Source organism: Tasmannia lanceolata, unplaced genomic scaffold, assembly GCF_043159265.1.
Source record: "Tasmannia lanceolata isolate RefF3 unplaced genomic scaffold, GAP_Taslan_0.1 ptg000012l, whole genome shotgun sequence".
Taxonomy (NCBI): domain Eukaryota; kingdom Viridiplantae; phylum Streptophyta; class Magnoliopsida; order Canellales; family Winteraceae; genus Tasmannia; species Tasmannia lanceolata.
The window spans coordinates 21,970,855-21,991,490 of record NW_027518689.1 but is presented as its reverse complement, the minus strand read 5'-3'; the positions used below and the strand labels follow the sequence as shown (position 1 = coordinate 21,991,490).

The 20,636-nt window shown below is 39.1% G+C and overlaps 1 protein-coding gene across 8 annotated transcripts in view; it reads right to left on the bottom strand.

The window, feature by feature from the left end:
- Positions 1-5,784: 5,784 nt before the first annotated feature.
- LOC143887713 (uncharacterized) overlaps positions 5,785-20,636 on the bottom strand; it is a 63,760-nt gene continuing 48,908 nt past the window's right edge. For all 8 annotated transcript variants that reach the window (XM_077391871.1, XM_077391864.1, XM_077391867.1 and 5 more), the window contains 3 exons: positions 20,478-20,594; positions 8,966-9,014; positions 5,785-6,452 (listed from right to left, as the gene is read on the bottom strand). In XM_077391871.1, coding sequence (XP_077247986.1) covers positions 6,061-6,452; positions 8,966-9,014; positions 20,478-20,594 — 558 coding nt within the window. In that variant the 3' untranslated portion in view covers positions 5,785-6,060. The remainder of the gene's footprint in view (positions 6,453-8,965; positions 9,015-20,477; positions 20,595-20,636) is intronic.

Here is a 20,636-nt window from a genome sequence, read left to right as displayed (position 1 = left end):
CCTCAATTCTTTGGGCATGTTTGGGGAGAAGGCCCCTTGCATGGTTTCTGCGACTAGACAGGAGAAGCAAGGTGTTGAGCACTTAACAGCCCTTCAGCTAAAGAAGGGCCTGAAGAGAGGGGAATTCACTTTCTTGGTAACCCTGAATATGGGAGAGACACTAGAGGGGGAAAGTACCATCCTCAGCAGCATTCAACATGTCCTGGATGAATATGCGGATATCATGCCCGAGAAACTGCCTAAAACACTGCCATCGAGGAGAGCAATTAACCACAAGATTGAGTTGGAACCTGGTAGCATACCACCAGCCCATGCCCCTTATAGAATGGCTCCTCTCGAGTTAACAGATCTCAGGAGGCAACTGGATGAACTTCTGGAAGCTGGATTTCACTGACCCTCAAAAGCACCCTATGGTTCCCCTATGCTATTTCAGAAGAAACATGACCGTAGTCTCAGGCTGTGCATCGATTACTGATCCCTCAACAAGCTTACTATTAAGAACAAACATCCCATCTCCCTGATTGCAGATTTGTTTGATCAATTGAGAGGAGCAAGGTGGTTTTCTAAGCTAAACCTACAGTCTGGTTATTACCAAGTGCAGATTGTCGAGGGAGACGAGCCTAAAACAACCTGTGTGACAAGATACGGCGCCTTTGAATTCTTGGTCATGCCATTTGGCCTTACAAATGCCCCTGCAACCTTTTGCACCTTGATGAATGGCTTGTTCCATGACTTTCTTGACAAGTTTGTGGTAGTGTATCTTGATGACATCGTGGTCTACAGCAATACCTTTGAAGAACATGTAGAGCACTTGAAAGAAGTTCTCGATGTACTCCAAAGCAACCGGGTCTATGTGAAACTGGAGAAGTGTTCCTTTACTCAAGAACAAATCATGTTTCTCGGTCATGAAGTTGGTGGAGGAGAAATTTGCATGGATAGCGAGAAAGTTCGTGCCATTGAAGACTGGCAGGTCCCAACCAAGTTGGGTGAGCTTAGATCTTTCCTTGGGCTTGTGAACTATTATCGAAGATTCATATCGGGATATTCTGGTCGAGCTTCACCCTTGACAGACCTACTGAAGAAGGACCGCCCTTGGTCATGGTCCGAGAAGTGTGACAAAGCCTTCAAAGACTTGAAGAGTGTTGTGATGGAGGAACCAGTGTTGCAATTGCCAAACCATGCCTAACCCTTTGAGGTCCAGACCGATGCCTCTGATTATACTATTGGGGGTGTACTCATCAAGACGGGCACCCCATTGCTTATGAAAGCCGCAAACTCAATGATACTGAACGAAGGTACATAGTGTAGGAAAAGGAGATAACAGCTATAGTGCACTGCCTACAGGTTTGGAGGCACTACCTCCTTGGCTCCAAGTTTGTGGTGAAGACAAACAATGTAGCCACAAGTTATTTTCATACCCAAAGAAAACTATCACCAAAACAGGCCCGTTGGAAAGACTTCTTGGTAGAATTCGTCATGGCACTTGAGTACAAGCCAGGCCGCTCTAATCAAGTTGTAGATGCCCTAAGCCGGAAGGCAGGGTTGGCCATTATGAAACTAGAAGAACAAGCCTCCATGTCCCAATTAAAGAGCAATCTGCGTGACCGTATTCGCGAAGGGCTTGAAAAAGACCCCTTTGCTAAAGCCTTAATTCCACTTGTGAAGAGAGGAAAAGCGCGACGTTTCTGGATCCAAGAAGGCCTCCTTGTCACAAAGCGAAGCCGATTGTACATCATGCCCACGGGAGACCTAAGGAAGGAGCTTCTTAGGGAATGCCATGATACTCTATGGGCTGGGCACCCCGGGATACACCGCACCATTGCCTTGTTGGAACACAGCTATTACTGGCCCATAATGAGAGACGATGTGGAAGAGTACGTCTGAACATGCCTCACATGCCAACAGGATAAGGTGGAAAGAGATAAGCCATTCAGACTCTTGGACCCATTGCCAGTGCCAAAGGGGCCTTGGGAGAGTGTTTCCCTTGACTTTATTGTTAATCTACCTAAGGTGGGACAGCTTGGCTCCATCTTAGTGGTTGTGGATAGATTCTCTAAGTATGCAACCTTCATCCCAGCACCCCAGCATTGCAATGCAAAGGAAGCAGCTAGGCTATTCTTCAGTCATGTTGTGAAGTATTGGGGAGTACCTCAAAATATTGTCAGCGATAGAGGCCCAAGGTTTACGGGCCGTTTATGGACGGAAGTTTTTAAGTTGTTGGGGACGAAACTGAACTTCTCTACCAGTCTACATCCTCAAGCTAATGGACAGACGGAAAGAATCAATGCTGAAGAATATCTGAGACACTTTGTTTCTGCCAATCAGAGAAATTGGGTCCACTTGCTCAATATGGCCCCAGTTCTGCTACAATTTGCAATGGAGTTATGCATCCAACCAGAGCCGATTAGAGATGGCTACCGGTCGACAACCTTCTACGCCTCATTCCATTTCAACCAGCTATACAGGGAGCAGTCCCCTTGCCTATCATATGACCAAAGAGTGGCACACAAATACAGATATCGCCAGAGCTTACTTGGAAAAAGCATCTAGAAGGATGAAAAAGTGAGCAGATCAAAATAGAAAGCCAGAGAACTTCAAAGTTGGAGACTTAGTGTTACTCAAGCTCAACCCAAGCCAACTCAAATTCATCCACAAGGTACACAAAGGCTTGGTTTGCAAAAATGAGGGCCCCTTTCCTATCCTTGCACGAGTCAGAAAACTCTCCTTTCAGGTCCAACTCCCTTCCTGGCTGAAGATTCATCCTATCTTCTATGCAAGTTGTTTGAAGTCATATCGAGCGGATAATGAAGATAGTAGTATGAACACATCAACCCGCGAGGAACCGCCGCATGCAACTTCCTTCACACGTGAAGTTGAGGGCATCATGGCTGAACGCATCGTGCCGCAGGGGACTTCTTGAAAGCAAACAACGGAGTACCTCATGAAGTGGAAAGGTCTACCAAAAACAGAAGCCAGCTGGGAACCCAAGGAAAAGCTCCTCCTCACAGAAGATCAAGCACGAACCTACATGGATGTAATGTTGACGAGGGCGTCAACGTAATTGGGTGGGAGAGTGTCACGGGGCCATTTCGTCCAGCATTGTTCGCATGGCCTATAGCCCGTGACTTGCTCTATCAATGTAATATGTAAGAGTCATGCCAATGTACATGTTGTAGTGGGGACGTAGTCGGTATTACATCCGAAACGTACATCGTCTCGTTGCGTCTTGAGAAGTTGTCATTTATAGCATCTTTGGTTGCCACTCGCCGCTAAGTGGGTAGGTTGCTAAAGCTCTTTACCCTGAGAGCTTGGTTGGCCATCGAGTGGTGCATTGCTAGTGCATATCCTAGCAGGGATTCCACTCTAGTCAACAGGTGATCGGGGACCCTTAGGAGTAGTAGTCCTTTTGGCTTAGTCCTATTGTAACTTGTTCAAGAATTAGCAATAAAGATCAGCATTTGCCTATTCATGTGCCCCATTATTTTGTGCTTACTTACAAACTTAGCATTTCTCCTTCTGCTTGTTTTGTAGGTTTGATCCTCACAACCTTACCAGGCTTACTTGCTTGTTGTGAGACAATGCAAATGCCGCACGGACTTTGCTCCCAAACCAAAGGTCCGTGACAATAGCCTCCACCTTCAAAGCTAGTTGATAAGCATCATTGACACTCAATTATCAGTGCATTTCCACTTCATCACGAATAGAAAACTTCAAACCATCAACATACATTGCTACAAGTAGATCTTCACCCTCTTGAATATCATAACGAGCCATGAGTTTGTAGAATTCTTCGGTGTAGTCCAAAGCACTATTGAATTCTAAGCGTAGGTTGTTGAATTGAGAAAAGAAAATTTGAGAAAAATCTAATGGAAGAAATTTCTCCTTAAGCCTTGACTTCATTTTCTCACAAGAAGAGATCTTACACTTTCCTTTGCGGATTCTCATCTCTTAAACTTTATCCCACCATGTTGAAGCGTAGCCACGGAGCTTTGTAGCCACAAGCTTCACACGTTGGCTTTCGGGTATCTCCTTGTAATCAAAGAACTTTTCAATGGCACTAAGTCATTCAAGAAACTCTTCGGGTTGTAGACGACCATGAAACTCTGTCAAGTCAATCTTGACGGTGTCGAAATCACGATAGAACCTTCCCAACCTAGCCTCCTCACGAGTATTGGCAAAGGGATTCACATCGGATTTGTCACTAGAACCTCCACGGCTTGATCCACCACACTCACTACGAGCCTCTTGGCGTTCAAGTCGCATGGTAAGTTACTCAGCTTGTCTTCGAAGTGCTTGAAGTTCATCATCTCTTTCATCTCTCAAATCTTCCATCATTTGGTTACCATGCCTTCCTCTACATCTTCGTGCCGCCATGAAAATCAAATCGAAGCTAGCCCAAGAGAGTAGCGTTGGCTCTGATATCAAATAATGCGGGTGCTTAAGAGGGAAGAAGAAGAAAATTAGAAATCAAGAACACATCCAAGAGAAGAAGAAGAAAATGGGAGCAATGCTCAATCCAATTGATATTCCATCAATTACATAAGTTTATCAACATCCAAAATCCCCTCAAAAGATGCTTTCTAACCTTTTAAATAAAAGAAAACCAAAGAAAATTCGTTCAACCTTCTCCACTAACTAACTTAGGGACTTACATAACATTAATTACATTGGAACTCACTAACTTTGACTGTTTTGGGAACCCACAGACAATCCACTAAAACTGCCATAACTTTCTAACCATTGGGCCAATTTTCGAGCACAAATACTTGGTGGAAAGATCTCAAAGAGACCTACAACTTTGTAGTTTACCATTTTCCATGATTCTGCCATTTAGTAGCCCAAAAATCAGGTTCAAAACGGGCCAGCAACATTATTACGGGAATGCACCTTGGAACTCCACCAAAACCACCTAGGCATGACATGGCTGCCATGTTGGCACTGCATCATCTATCCTATCCAAGGTTTTAAATTTCGGTTTCGCATATAATTTCAGTCCTCACCAAAACCGAAATTTCAGCCGAAATTAGGTAGAAGTGCTCAAAATGTCCAAAATTTCGATAATTTTGTCTCTATAAAGAAATTTAAAAAATTAATATTTTATTGAAAATTTTGCAAAAATTGCAGAAATTTCCGAAATCTGGAAAAATTGGGATGGCCAAAATTTCAGATTTCGGCCAAAATTTAAAACCATGATTCTATCTACTACCATGAGGCAAAACTTTTGAATGGTTTAGATCACCCATAATGTGGCGTCACTATTTTTGTTTTCTACACTTGTATGCACCCAAGTTCACCATATAAAAAACCCGGGCCTAGTTTGGATTACAGGAATTTTCTCGAAATGTTCAGAAAAGAATAACGAAACTTTTCCATAATTTCATGATTTTAGTACACGGGAAATTTTTTTTCTTTCTGCGATTTAGAGGAAAATGATAAATTAAAGTGATATCAATTAAACTAAAGTCCGTAAGAATAAAACTTTAACTGTCATGGTACAAAAATCATATGGAAAAGAATTTTTTGTCATGCTATCATTATTTTCCATACTGTCGTGCTTTTTGTACCATGATAGTTAAAGTTTTATTCTTAGGGACTTTAGTTTAATTGATATCACTTTAATTTATCATTTTCCTCTAAATCGCGGAAAGAAAAAAAATTGAGAAAGAGTTTCTACAAGAAATGTTTTTCCTGCAATCCCAACAGAACCTAAAGTAGGATTCCACATCATATGACAGTACTTTAACTTTGAATGTTAAGATCCGACAATATTAATCTATGCATAACTATACACAAGAAACGGGCAACTTCACATTTCCACAATGTTCAGTGAGGAACTGTTTACATATTTCTGCAAGTCAATTTTACAAATGTCAGTAACAAACAGGATCTCAGCAATGTAATCATCTAAAAAAGATCAAGATCCTACAAAAACCTATCCATTTCTTACAGAATGATTAGATTGGCCTCATCATTCACAAAACTCTAGGTTAGATTCTGTGACAAAAAAGATTCATGTCTACTTACAGCTTTGCAGCAGTCATCTGCAAAAGACCCTTGGTTTTACAAAAACTTCCACGAAGAGTTCGCTGCATTTGACCCTTGAATTCCAAACTTTAGAACTCCTTTAAGCCAATTGATCTTATTTGCAAGTTCCTCCAAACCCAGAACAGATGACTCTATTGTATCAGAAGACGGGATTGAAGTCGCATGTGGATTTCCACTAATTCTTATCTTCTTTGAAGAATCAGTGACATTATATTGTCCTTTTCTCGACATATCATTTGTCGCAGTTGAAGTGACTGTTACCTTGTCATGTGAACTTGAAGGTTTATCTGAGCAATTGGATTTTCTTTCTCCAATGTCCTTTGGATCTGAGTTTGTAATTGTATTTGGAGTTTGTGTCTCCTCTCTGTTTACAGTGCTTTCAGAATTTCTCTTCCGGTAATCATTTTCTGAAATATTCAAGGTAGAAGAGACACCCAATGAAACTTCTAGTTTGGAAGGTTCAGTATTTTAGCATCAAATTGTCATTTCAACAAATAGTCAGCCGATTAGTTAGAGCAGTGGAAAACTGTGATTATGATCAAACCCAGGCCAGTAAGTAAATTTCACATCACAATATTGTCATTTCAACAAATAGTCAGCCGATTAGTTAGAGCAGTGGAAAACTGTGATTATGATCAAACCCAGGCCAGTAAGTAAATTTCACATCACAATCTAAGATTCAAGTCATCGCCACTTCTACAAAATGAAAATCAAAAGAAGAAGATGTTGTAGGTTAAGTAATTTCTGGCATTTTACATCAAGGCTATTGTGCATACATTCTACAAGACAATGGAGGGGCTAACAGTTAATATTGTTATCTTATTGAAGTTCCTTGAAGTTTATTAATGTGTTTTCCTTCGGAAATGCAACGTCAAATGTATGTTACTAGTTGATTGTGTCACTTTTGTCCATTGGCTGTGTCCTACTGATAATTATAAGTTACATCCCCATGAAGTTAAATGTGTCTTTATAGGTTACTCTAGTACATAGAAAGGATATCTCTACTATCATTCTGCTTAAAGGAGAAGTTTGTGTATGTTAAGTTTTTGAAAACAATTCTAATTTTTCAAATTCAGATGTAGGACTCCTTTCATACTCAATACAGAGAAGCTCAAAATGTTGTATTTTCTTCTTTTATCATTCCTATTCCACTTCCTACCTTGGCTCCCTTATCAAACACTGGCAGCTCTTCTGCATAGTCCCCAAAGCCAATCTATGTCACGAGCAACGATTGTAGGTATATACGAGAAGTAAGGGATATGACTCCAAACCGTTAACCAATCATCGTCTTGTCAAAGGATCCAGTTGCTACTTCAGATATTCCTACGGTAATTCGTAAAGGCAAAAGGTCTTGTACACGGTATCTAATTGCTAGTTTTGTTTCATATAATAATGTCCTCTCCCTACAAAAGTTTTGCAGTCACTACCTTCTGTTTCAATACCCGAAATGTGGAGGGACTTTCTCATAATGGATGAAGGCTATAGACGACACTAAGTTTATTGTTGATGAATTTATACTGTTGAGTAAGTTCAAGATGGAAAAGTTAAGAGATTGAAGGCTCAGTTGGTTGCTGAGGGTTATACACAGACTTTGGCATTGATTACTCAAGGCATTGGCTCCTGTCACAATGCTTAGTTCAGTAAGAGTAATCATCTATATCAAAACCAATAAAGGTTGGCTATTGTGGCAGTTACATGTTAAGAACGCCTTCCTTCATGGTGACTTACAAGAAGAGGTTTTTGTGGAGCAACGTCCAAGGTATGTTTGTCAGGGAGATTCAAGAAAGGTTTGTAAGTTGAGGATGGGAGATTCAAAAAAAGGTTTGTAAAGGAGATTCAAACTCTTTTCGTTATAGGTAATTATCTTAGAGGTATTGACGTAATGACGAAGTTTGGGGTAATTGAGGTACTTTCCTAGAGTTAAAGTAGCGAGGTCAATGTTTGGTATCAAATAGCCGAAGAGAAAGTATGTCATTGGCTTGTTATAAAGACAACTACGTTAGGAACAAAACCTATTGATACTCCTTTAGATCCTAATATCAACTTCTTAGAAGATAAAAGGGATATGTTTGAGGACACAAGTAGTCTCTTAGGCTTGTTGGAAAGCATATTTACTTGACGATTTCACATCATGACATTGCATTTCCTATTAATGTAGTGGGTCAGCTTATGAATGCCCCATTCATTGATCATTGGGATGCAGTTCGACGTATTCAAGGATACCTAGATGGTGAACCAAGAGGAAATATTTCTAAGGATCACTTGAGTGAAAACATTTTCTTATGTAGATTGGGTAGTATCACCTTCAAAAAGAGCTAACTCTCACCTTCACCCCACTCTACTACTCTTAATCAGCCTGTACTACTCTAACCTCCAACAACCCCAACTAGTTCACGCCTAAGTTGAAGAGCAAGCTAATTTTTAGTTCAACCAATTAATCTAATTATCAACAAAAATAATAACATATACACTCCTGATCCACCTGTATATTAACGCCCACGTGACAAAAAAAAAAGACCTATATGACAGTGTACTAATGCACAAAAGTCCACTACGTGCCAGGGCACACAATACCGATGTTGTGACAATGTCGAATTTGGGTAAGATAGAAATGCACTGACGAATTCATTGTTCCAAGTTCCTCATATAGCAGAAACACTGAATGATTAGTATTATAAAAAATTTGATCTCATCCTATGAGTGAAATACTACCAACCAATATTGATAAGACTTGTTAGAAAATTAAAATCCTTCACTTTCAATTGATTTGATTCTTTCATAGCACAGGATGGGCAACCTGCTGAATTGCATTGAAATGCAATCGGTAGACATGACAGAAATATTAAATTGCTCAAGCACACAACTTCCAAAATTGTATACACAAAAGGCGAATTTATAAAGATTAACTCATCACACTTACCTTGAGGCCAAGGTTGAATCAATCGGACACTGCCACAAGTCCTAGTTCCCTAAAATCACCATAGTCAAATTAAGAAAGATTAGTAATTACAAATTGGTAGCAACAACGTTTGATTGTATAATGAATGTTTAAAAACTTACAAATTTTGAATAGCTATCACATTGAATCATGTTGTAAGAAGCCTACTATATATATGCAGGAAAATATTTTCATTTTTATTATACAAGAAAATTTGAGAAATAAAGTTGTCAAAGTTCGAAATGCTCTAACACCGTTATGCATTAATAATAATATCCATAGTATGAAATATTTTCTTAAAATTAGAACCAGAATTTATAGTTTATAAATAATATTAAAAATTGACTTAAACAAATAGCTACGTGAGCACACACACGCGCGCACAAATATATATATACGAGGAAAGTGTTTCTGCGCACGTGGCTTAAAAAGCCTCCGGTGGTCACATTTTGTGGACCTGCCATACCAACCAACCGGTGGCTTTTTAAGCCACTTGTGCACAGGGAGCTCCCTGCGCAGAAACACCTCTCTCTCTCTCTCTCTCTCTCTCTCTCTCTCTCTCTATATATATATATATATATATATATATATATATATATATATAGAGAGAGAGAGAGAGAGAATGGTTTCTACACACAAGTGTAGATAAGTTATCTACACACTAGCTTAAAATACAGTGGAAGGCAGATTGTTTGGGTGATCCAAACCATTCATTTGATTGGCCCTCACATAGATAGGGTGTCCACAAAAAATCAGCTCCATAGCGAACCCTACGATTTGTGGAGGTAAAATGGACATGTATAAACCTTCACAAATCTGTCCATTTTTTGCCTCCACGGTTCGAAGGGTTAGGATGATCCTATGAAGCTGATTTTTTGGGCACACCCTATCTATGTGAGGGCCCATCAAATGAATGCTTTGGATCACCCAAACAATGTGGGCCCCCACTGTATTTTAAGCTAGTGTGTAGAAATCGTTTTCTCATATATATATATATATATATATATATATATAGAGAGAGAGAGAGAGAGAGAGAGAGAGAAGCGTTCCTAAGCACATGCTCAAAAACACATGTGGCCCACATTTTTTAGGGGATCCAAAGCATTCATTTGGAAGGCCCTTCCATGGATATGGGGTGTACCAAAAATCAGCCCTATAGGATCCATCCTAACCCAATCAAAGTTGGAGTGGAAAATGGACAGACATTGTGTGTCCATGTTTCTGCACATTTTCCCCTCCAGAAATGGCAGGGTTAGTGACGCAGGCCGGATCCCACGTGGGATGGCTAAGATCAAAATGATCTCAACCAAGAGGAAAGGATAGTTCCGGGAATCCTCAACCGGAGGCAACGGACATCACTCAACGTTACTAATCGCGGAAGTCACTCGACGCGACCAAGCCACAAGCTTGATTCGTAGGAGGAACCACTCTACTCCAAAGCAAGGAAAGTTGCATAGAATATTTTTACAACAATCAAAAGTCCCTTTTCCTCCATTCTCATTCATTCTTATAGAGATTACAACAAAATACTTGTAGTCCAAGACTCCATAAATGCATAGACACATTTCCTAGACACACACAAGTTACTAGCTAGTGAAAGCACTCTTTCAAGGCAATTAAAACAAACCACAACTTACTAAGAAAACTACAACTTTCCAAAAACTAAATTTTAAAGACCAAAAACTAGTATTAAAGACCAAGACCAAAGACTATATAATAAATGTGGCTACATGTGACTTTATGCTCCTGCATTATTCTCCTTTGCTTGAGAAAAACTCGACATCGAGTTTGAAGTCAAGTCCTGCCAAAGTTGCTCATCCATCTTCTTTAATTCTTCAACTGAGACCCATGTGTCCTCCGTGCTTAGCTTTCCCTTCCAATGAACTAAATAGAGTATAAGTCCCACGGCGAGTAGTTATGGAATGTGTATCCAAAACATCAATTGTTTCACGTGAAGGATTCACAGGTGTAGCAGAAAAATCATCAACTTCCAGTGAAGTTTTGTCCAAATCACCATGATATGAATATAAATCACTCACATTAAAAACATGACTGATTGATAACCCATCTGGCTGCTCTATACGATAAGCATTTGGTCCCAATTTCTTGAGTATTCGACACGGCCCAAACTTCCTTTGCTTAAGCTTGTTATAAGTTCCAGCAGGAAATCTTTCTTTCCGAAGATAAACCGTGACAAGATCACCTTCTTGAAACTCCTTATTTCTCCTATGAACATCAGCACTTGATTTATAGAGTTGAGAAGAATGTTTTAAGTGTTCACGAACCTGGTTGTGAATAGCTTTAATGTGGGCAGCAAATTCTTCAGCATCCATGCTCACTCGGGACTGATTTGGCAATGGCAATAAGTCCAATACTTGATGAGGATTTCTACCATAAGTAACTTCAAATGGAAACTTCTTAGTAGATCGGTGAAGAGAACTGTTATAGGCAAATTCAGCTTGAGGGATGACAAATTCCCATCTCTTTGGATTCTCACCAACCAAACTTCGCAACAAATTACTAAGTGATCTATTCACAACTTCTGTTTGGCCATCAGTTTGTGGATGGTAGGCACTAGAAAATTGCAATCGAGTTCCCAAAAGCTTCCAAAGTGTTCTCCAAAAATGACTCATAAACCGCACATCACGATCAGAAGTAATGGACCTTGGAACTCCATGTAAACGAACCACTTCACGGAAGAATAAAGTAGCCATATGAGAGGCATCCATGGAGTTCTTGCATGGTATAAAGTGTGCCATCTTTGAGAATCGATCAACAACAACAAAAATGCAATCATTCCCATGCTGTGTCTTCGGTAAACCAAGGACAAAATCCATAGATATATCTTCCCAAGGTGCTTCTGGAGTAGGAAGGGGCTGATATAAACCTGTATTTTGAGAACTTCCCTTGGCCTTTTGACAAACAAAACACCTTTCCACAAACCGAGCAACATCACGCTTCAAGGTAGGCCAAAAGTAACGCTCCTTTACAAGTGCTTCTGTCTTATCCCTCCCAAAATGTCCACCGAGCCCACTACCATGCAACTCATTAATGACAAACAACCTTAGTGAACCTTCTGGTAGGCACAACTGGTTCCCTTTAAAAAGATAGCCATTAATGATCATGAAATCACTATTATTCCCTTCATTCAACCCCTGCAAAACTTTAGAAAAGAATGGATCTGCAGCATAATGTTTTGGTAAGAGATCAAACCCAACAATCTCATAAGATAAAGTGACCAATAAACTATGCTTTCGGCTTAGTGCATCAGCAATCTTGTTAGAAGAATAGCTTTATGATTTAAAACAAAACTGAACCTTTGAAAGTAGGATACCCAGCCCGCGTGACGAGAATTCAGCTTCTTTTGTGCATTAAGAAACCGCAATGCTTCATGGTCAGAATAAAGAACAAACTCCACTCCTATGAGGTAATGTTCCCAATGCTTCAAAGCTTGCACCACCGCATACAACTCCTTGTCATAAGTTGAATATTTCAGCTTGGCATCACTTAGCTTCTCACTAAAATAAGCAATCGGCCTTCCACCTTGCATTAGGACGGCACCTATGCCCACATTAGAAGCACATCACATTCCACTTGAAATGTTTTTGTGAAATCTGGCAAGGCTAACACTGGAGCTTTAACAAGCTTTGATTTGAGAAGTTGGAAACTCTTTTCCGCTTCATCAGTCCAATGGAACTCCTTTCTTTTCAAAACATCCATCATGGGAGCGATAATAGTGATGAAACTTTTGATAAACCGACGATAAAATGAAGCTAGGCCTTGAAAGCTTCGCACATTAGTAAGACTTTTAGGTGTAGGCCAATCAAGAATCGCTTGAACTTTCTCTTCATCCATTTGAATTCCTCCTGCAGTCACAACATAGCCTAAAAACACAATTTTGTCAACCATAAAACAACACTTTTTAAGGTTGATATACAACTGGTTCTCATGAAGGACTTGAAACACATTCATCAAATGCTCTAAGTGTTGAATTTTGTCTTCACTGTAAATCAAGATGTCGTCAAAATAGACAACAACAAATTTGCCCATAAACTTCTTCAAGACTTGTGTCATAAGCCTCATGAAAGTACTTGGCGCATTGGACAACCCAAATGGCATAACAAGCCATTCATAGAGGCCTTCTTTTGTTTTAAAGGCTGTTTTCCACTCATCACCCATTCGGACTCGAATTTGATGGTAGCCACTACATAGGTCAATTTTAGAAAAAACTTTTGCACCGGCAAGCATATCAAACATATCATCAAGGCGAGGGATTGGAAACCTATACTTCACAGTTATTTTATTCACTGCCCTACTGTCAATGCACATCCTCCAAGTTCCGTCTTTCTTAGGAGTTAAGAGAGCCGGAACTGCACAAGGACTAAGTGACTCTCTAATAAGTCCCTTGTTAAGCAATTCCTCAACTTGTCATTGTAATTCAGCATGTTCTTCAGGAGACATTCTATAATGAGGCAAGTTAGGAAGTGTAGCACCTGGAATGAGGTCAATGTGGTGTTGAATATCGCGGAGTGGAGGCAAACTAGCCGGTAGTTCTTCAGGAGCCAAGCCTTTAAACCTGTCCATCAACTTTGAAACTTCTTCCGGAATCACTTTAACATCGTCTTGGCTCTTTCCCACAGCCACCAAAGCATAAGCAACATCTTCTTTCATAAAAGCATGCTCAAAAGCTTTATAAGACAACAAGCTTACTTTATTTTCAGATTGCACAGTGGTAGGAATATCTTTCAACGGATTCAACATATACTTTACCCCATGCTTAACAAGAAAGTAGGTGTTCTTCCTTCCATCATGTTGAGCATTCCAATCAAATTGCCACGGCCTCCCAAGAAGTAGATGACAAGCATCCATAGGAAGAACATCAAAGTAGATCTCATCTTCATACTTTCTGATTGAAAACTTGATTCGGCACCTTTGTGATATCATAATTTCACCTCCCTTCTTGAACCATGACACTTTGTAGGGCTTGGGGTGACGTTCACATTTGAGCTTTAACCTATCAATCATAGTCTTTGACGCCATGTTTTCATAACTGCCGGAATCAATCATCAAAATACATTTCTCCCCATAAGACAAGCAATAAGTTCGGAAAATATTATGCCTTAGCCACTGGTCATCTTCTTGAACCGTCATCACCCGACGAATTACAAGACTTTCAGCATCACAATCTGGTTCACAATACTCTTCTTCTACTTCTCCATCGGGTTCCTCATCATAAATTGTTTCTTTCTCCTCTTCCAGAAATCCCTCTTCGGCAAGGTTCACTTCAGCCCTCTTCGTTGGACATTCATAAGATCGATGGCCCAGTTCTCCACATCTAAAACATTTGTTTGAGGAAGAGACACCCTTACCACGATCCTTGTTTCCTCCCCCATCACGTGGGTTTGGACGTTCAAAAGTAGGTGCAGAATTCCTCTGTCCTCGCACAATCGCCTTTTCTTTTAAAACTTTAGAATTTTCACCTCTTCTAAAGGAGCTCCATTTATACTTATCTTCTGCTTTGAGTGCCATTTGATATGCCTCTTCAAGATATTGAATAGAGTGCAACATTAGTTCACCACGAAGACTAAATTTCAAACCACTTCTATATCGAGCAACAAGTTGGTCATCACTTTCGTTCAAATTGATTCGACTCATTAACTTGTAGAACTGCTCTGTATAATCAGCTACCGACTGATCATTAAGCTGATGCAATTGATAAAACTTACTGTAAAGTGTTTGAGGGTAGTCCAGCGGAAGAAACTTCTCATCTAACTTCAATTTCATTTCTGCCCATGACCTAATCCTTGGAACACCTCGTCGATCTCGGTTTCGTTGGTATTGTTGCCACCAAACAAGAGCATGTCCCTTCAATTTTGTAGCCACGAATTGCACCTTCCTCTCGTCAGAGAGATCCTTCCACTCAAAGAATGCTTCCAAAGAGGCGATCCAATCACAATACTCATCCGGATTGAGTTTTCCTTCAAAATCAGAAACATTAACTTGAATGCTTCTATCCGATCCTTCAAGAGCTCTAGCCAGGCATTCCATATTCCATCGATCATTTTGTGGGGCTGCTGAAGTTTCAACGGTACTAGATGAGTCACCGTCTTCATTCATATTGATCATTTCACGACCAAATGATGCACTCCTCCTACTTCAGGGAGAAGAGGGTGCCGGCGCTCGTTCTAAAAATTCATTCACCATTTGTCGAAGCTCTTGATTATATTGACGGAGTTCGGAGCCCACGTGGGATGGCTAAGATCAAAATGATCTCAACCAAGAGGAAAGGATAGTTCCGGGAATCCTCAACCGGAGGCAACGGACGTCACTCAACGTTGCTAATCGCGGAAGTCACTCGACGCGACCAAGCCACAAGCTTGATTCATAGGAGGAATCACTCTACTCCAAAGCAAGGAAAGTTGCATAGAATATTTTTACAGCAATCAAAAGTCCCTTTTCCTCCATTCTCATTCATTCTTATAGAGATTACAACAAAATACTTGTAGTCCAAGACTCCATAAATGCATAAACACATTTCCTAGACACACACAAGTTACTAGCTAGTCAAAGCACTCTTTCAAGGCAATTAAAACAAACCACAACTTACTAAGAAAACTACAACTTTCCAAAAACTAAATTTTAAAGACCAAAGACTAGTATTAAAGACTAAGACCAAAGACTATATAATAAATGTGGTTGCATGTGACTTTATGCTCCTGCATCAGTTAGGATGATGCCATAGGGCTGATATTTGGTACACACCCTATTCGTGGAAGGGCCTTCCAAATGAACGCTTTGGATCCCCCAAAAAATGTGGGCCACATGTGTTTTTGAGCATGTGCTTAGAAACACTTTCCTCATATATATATATATATATATCGGAAAAGTGTTGCTACTCGATCTTGTAGCTAAGCTTATCTACTCGGTTGGGTTAAATACAGTGGGGGCCCACATTATTTGGGTGATCCAAACCATTCATTTGAAAGTCCCTTACCAAGATAGGGTGTCCACAAAAAATCAGACCCATAGGATGATCCTAACCCATCCAACAGTGGATGGAAAATGGGAAAAAATGGACAAACACATTTTGTCCACAAATCTGCCCATTTTTCCCTCTAATGTTGGGTGGGTTAGGATCATCCTATGGGTCTGATTTTTTGTGGACACCCTATCTAGGCAAGGGAGTTTCAAATGAATGGTTTGGATCACCCAAACAATGTGGGCCCCCATTGTATTTAACCCGACCGAGTAGATAAGCTTAGCTACAAGACCGAGTAGCAACACTTTTCCATATATATATATATATATATATATATATATATATATATATATATATATATATATATATATATATACTAGTAAAAAGCATCGGGCCGACAAAGAACTGTACGGACCACATCATAGGTTGATCCAAACCGTCCATGTGATGGAACACAACAGAAATAGGTTGTGCCCGTAAAATCATTTCCATAGGCTGATCCTAGCCCCAATCTATAGAGGTTTCCATAATATGTTGTTCCTCTTAAGGTGCCCGGAATTCGTCAATATTTTGAAAGGCGTTCTGAATCAGTAGTATTATGTAATACGTTCACAAAAATCCGTAGTATTATGTAATATATGTACCCAATCCGTAATTTTGCAAAGAAAAAACGTCAGTATGTTGACTTTGTCCACTTTTTTTATTACAAAAGCATAAAGGAGGGGGTAGGATTGAAATTATGTGGCTTTAATGGGTGCCTTTGTTAAAAAGCATAAATGAGGGGGTAGGATTGAAAATATGTGGGTTGAATGGGTGCCTTTGTTAAAAAAAGTAAAAAAAAGTGATGTGTAATTCTATTAGAATTTTGGGAGAAATTCAAATAATTCTCTCATTTTCTCTTCTGCTATATATATATGAGAATAGTGTTCTTGCGCAGCTGCTCAGATAGCTTATCTGAGCAGCTGCTTCAAAAACTCATGTGGCCCACATTTTTTGGGTGATCCAAAGCATTCATTTGAAAGGCCCTTCCATGGATAGGGTGTGTACCAAAAATGAGCCCTATAGGATCATCCTAACCCAATCAAAGGTGGAGGGGAAAATGGACAGACACTGTTTCTGACCATTTTTCCCTCCACAAATGGCAGGGTTAGGATGATCCTAAAGGACTCATTTTTGGTACACACCCTATCCATGGAAGGGCCTTCCAAATGAATGCTTTGGATCACCCCAAAAATGTGTGGCCACATGAGTTTTTGAAGCAGCTGCTCAGAAAAGCTATCTAAGCAGCTGCACAGGAACACTTTTCTCATATACACACACACACACACACACACACACACACACATATATATATATAGGGTGATGATTCCCCCCCCCCCCTGCAGTACACATTCACTCCCCCTTTTAACGTGATTTGACGTCAAAAAGCGTTAAAGTTGCCCACTGTTCAAGTTATAAGGAGGGCGAATGCGTCCTGTAAGGGGTGAAAATATCATCGCCATCTATATATATATATATATATATATATATATATATATATATATATATATAAATCCAAGACGAGGAAAAAAAAACAAAGTGGCCTTGAATGAGTAAATTCTTACAACCATGGATATCTATATCCCCACCTCACCTACCAAAAAAAATAAATGCTGAATTTTTAATTTTATTTCCCTGTCTCTAATTTTCCACTTAATTTGGGGATTTTCGCATTTTTTAAAAAAAAAATTTTTTTTTTTTAGTGAACATTTTCCACACGCCTAGAATTTTGGACAAATCATCAAAGAAGGGAGCATGGTTCAAAATATCGATCATTACGTACTATATTGGCAGATTTGTATTGAATTTTTATGGGGTCACATACATTAGGAACATCCTACGACATCCCAAAGCCGCAGGTGTATGGCTCGTAATGGGCCAATATGGAATATGGATTTGTTGCGGCTAATAGAGACCATATCGGAGAATATGACACCTATGTCGAACCCACATCAGCTCGAGCCAATGTGATTTTTGTGGGACGTTAGGTTTGTGCAAAAAAACAACATGAACCTCATTATTTCACTTTTGTTTTGCTATTTTTGATTTTATTTTTATTGTTTTGCTGAATTTTATCTTAACCAAGATCTACAAGAGCAACCATAAAAAACAAGATTTGATTTGTGAATTGACAAGCCAAAGCAGATTAATGGAAAATGGCTATTTTTTTTCATAGATTCATTGTGAACTTGCAAAACATAGAAAAAGTATGTATAATTCAGTGAATATGCTTTTTTTTTTTACATGATTTGACAAGGCTTGGCGTTACAAGTTATGCATGTGTTTGCTTCTTTTTTCTGCACGTGTTTGCTTCTTTTTCAATTTCATTTTGTAAATGCTATTCTTTTAAGCATTATCCACGTATGCATTAACTCTTCTCTTTTAATTTGTTTTTTTTACCTTTCATGATCTCTTCAACTTTTTAATAATTATTTTCTTTTATGTTTGATATTTTATAGTATTTGACCTAAATATGTACGTATAGGGTTGTGTATTTTTGTTTTTCTATTTTTTTATTTTGACTGTTCTTTTCTTCTTCTTTTTTGTTATTTATGAGTTTCTTATTTTCTTAGTAAAAAAATGTTTGATGTTAATCACTTTATATTGCATGGTATTCATGGTTTTTTAGTGCTTTAACCTTTTAATTCTCTAATTTTTTGCCACATTAGTGAAACATTCGTCACTACTTTGTAATTTTCAAAATAGTAAGATGATGCACATGATTGTTGTATAAATATAGATATAAAGGAGTTGATGCATATCTTTTTGTTGGTTTTTTTGGTAGCACAAATTGTGCACATGTGATTGAAAATGGTGCTTACTGCTTACTCTACAGCGATGGTGCAAGGGCAAGGGCAGATGTAGATGCAGACAGAACGGGGATGCTTTAGATATGGAGTGGGTGTGTGTGGAACCAATAGATGGGCCCAAGTCACAAATGACACGTAATTACTTTCATAGTGTGGTTACTGAGGGCATTAGTCTGTTGAAGCAACAATAGGCACATCAAAAGGCCACACTATCAGTTGTGAGGGAACTAATCTGCACTCAAAGATATGCATACTAGATGATCAAGGAAGGTATCAATGTTAAGTGAAGAAGTTAGTTTATCTTTTCCACTCTGTTTGAGATAGCATATGGAATTGAAATGTTTAGGTGGTTCATGCATAAGCCACTTTATATTGGTGTTCATCATATTATTCCATTTAAAGGGTTTACCAATACAGATCCCCTTTTGCCTAATCAATGACCATTTCTATATTTTACCATTTATCAGCATTGGTTGGCCAAAGCTTTCTCTTATCTACACTAAATAATTCTACAGAAGTTCAAAATAATGTCGTAACATGGAAAAGTAAAAAGTAGTCTATTGTGGCTAGATCAAGTGTTGAGGACGAGAATATGGCCATGCCCCTTACCACACCAAAACGGAGGTGGTTAGTTGTTAAAAATAATGTAGTAACATGGAAAGGTAAAAAGTAGTTTATTATGGCTAGATCAAGTGTTGAGGCAGTGAATATAGCGGTGTCCCATGATAAATGTGAAGTGATGTGGTTAAATGCCTTGTTGAGTGCAATTGGGTACAACTAATATGAATTCCTGTTTTATTATGAGAATTAAGTGGTTAGTATGTGTATTTTGCATGGGCATTTCAGGGTGTTTGTAGATATATTAATTATGGGGAAATGATAAATGCGCCCCTTCCCATCACTTGGGAGTTGGGACACTCAGCTGCATTGTATGTGGCAATCAGGTCCGTTCATTCCTTCAAATGTGAAGTACATCATCCCCTTTGCAGTCATAGATACACTGTAGCTGGGTGTCCCAAGTAATGAAAAGGGAGCACATGTATCATTTCCCATCATAAGCTGTTTTTGGAAATTTTCTCATATAATAAAATATTGGGAGTGGAGGGGATTGGCTCTCCCTTTACATTGTTAATGCTCATGCAATAAGGTTCTGAACATCTTAAAAGACTTCAAACAGAATAAATTTTCATTGTGAATGCTCATCGAACAAATGAGGTTGAACCTTCACTTATAAAATTCAACAATAACAGGATCACAAAAAAAGGGTTTGAAGTAGCAATGATAAGAAGGCCATGTGATAATATGGTCTGATGATGAACAATATGTCTCTCTTTTGAATTCTTTTTAGCAGGTAAACTGGGATTGAACCTCCAACCTCCAGTTTGAAGAACAAAGCCTTGAGGTAGTTAGAGTAAACAGAACAAGTAAATTCTTGAGACATAACCTTTAAACAAATAACTTTTAAAAATTTATACTAAGTGTCGGAGTTGTGACATTTGTTAACCTGAATAAGTGTAGTACAGAAAGAAATTATAGATATTATGGAAAATTCCAGACACATACGTCTTCAGATATCATATCTAACAAAGTAAAGATGCAAGAAAAGTCCACATCCGGAAAGAAAGTGATTTTAAAAAGGGGAGAAAAGGAGAACAAAGGAAGTCACCTTAGATTTAGGCACACTCCAGCCATGTTCAAGAGACCAATCTAAGGATGGGCGTATGTCTTTGCACGACGCTTCATACGATTTTCCTTCACCCAAAGGAGGTGCTGGCAACTCAATCTGTAAAAGTAGACCAAAGAAGATTGTCATTTTCATATAATA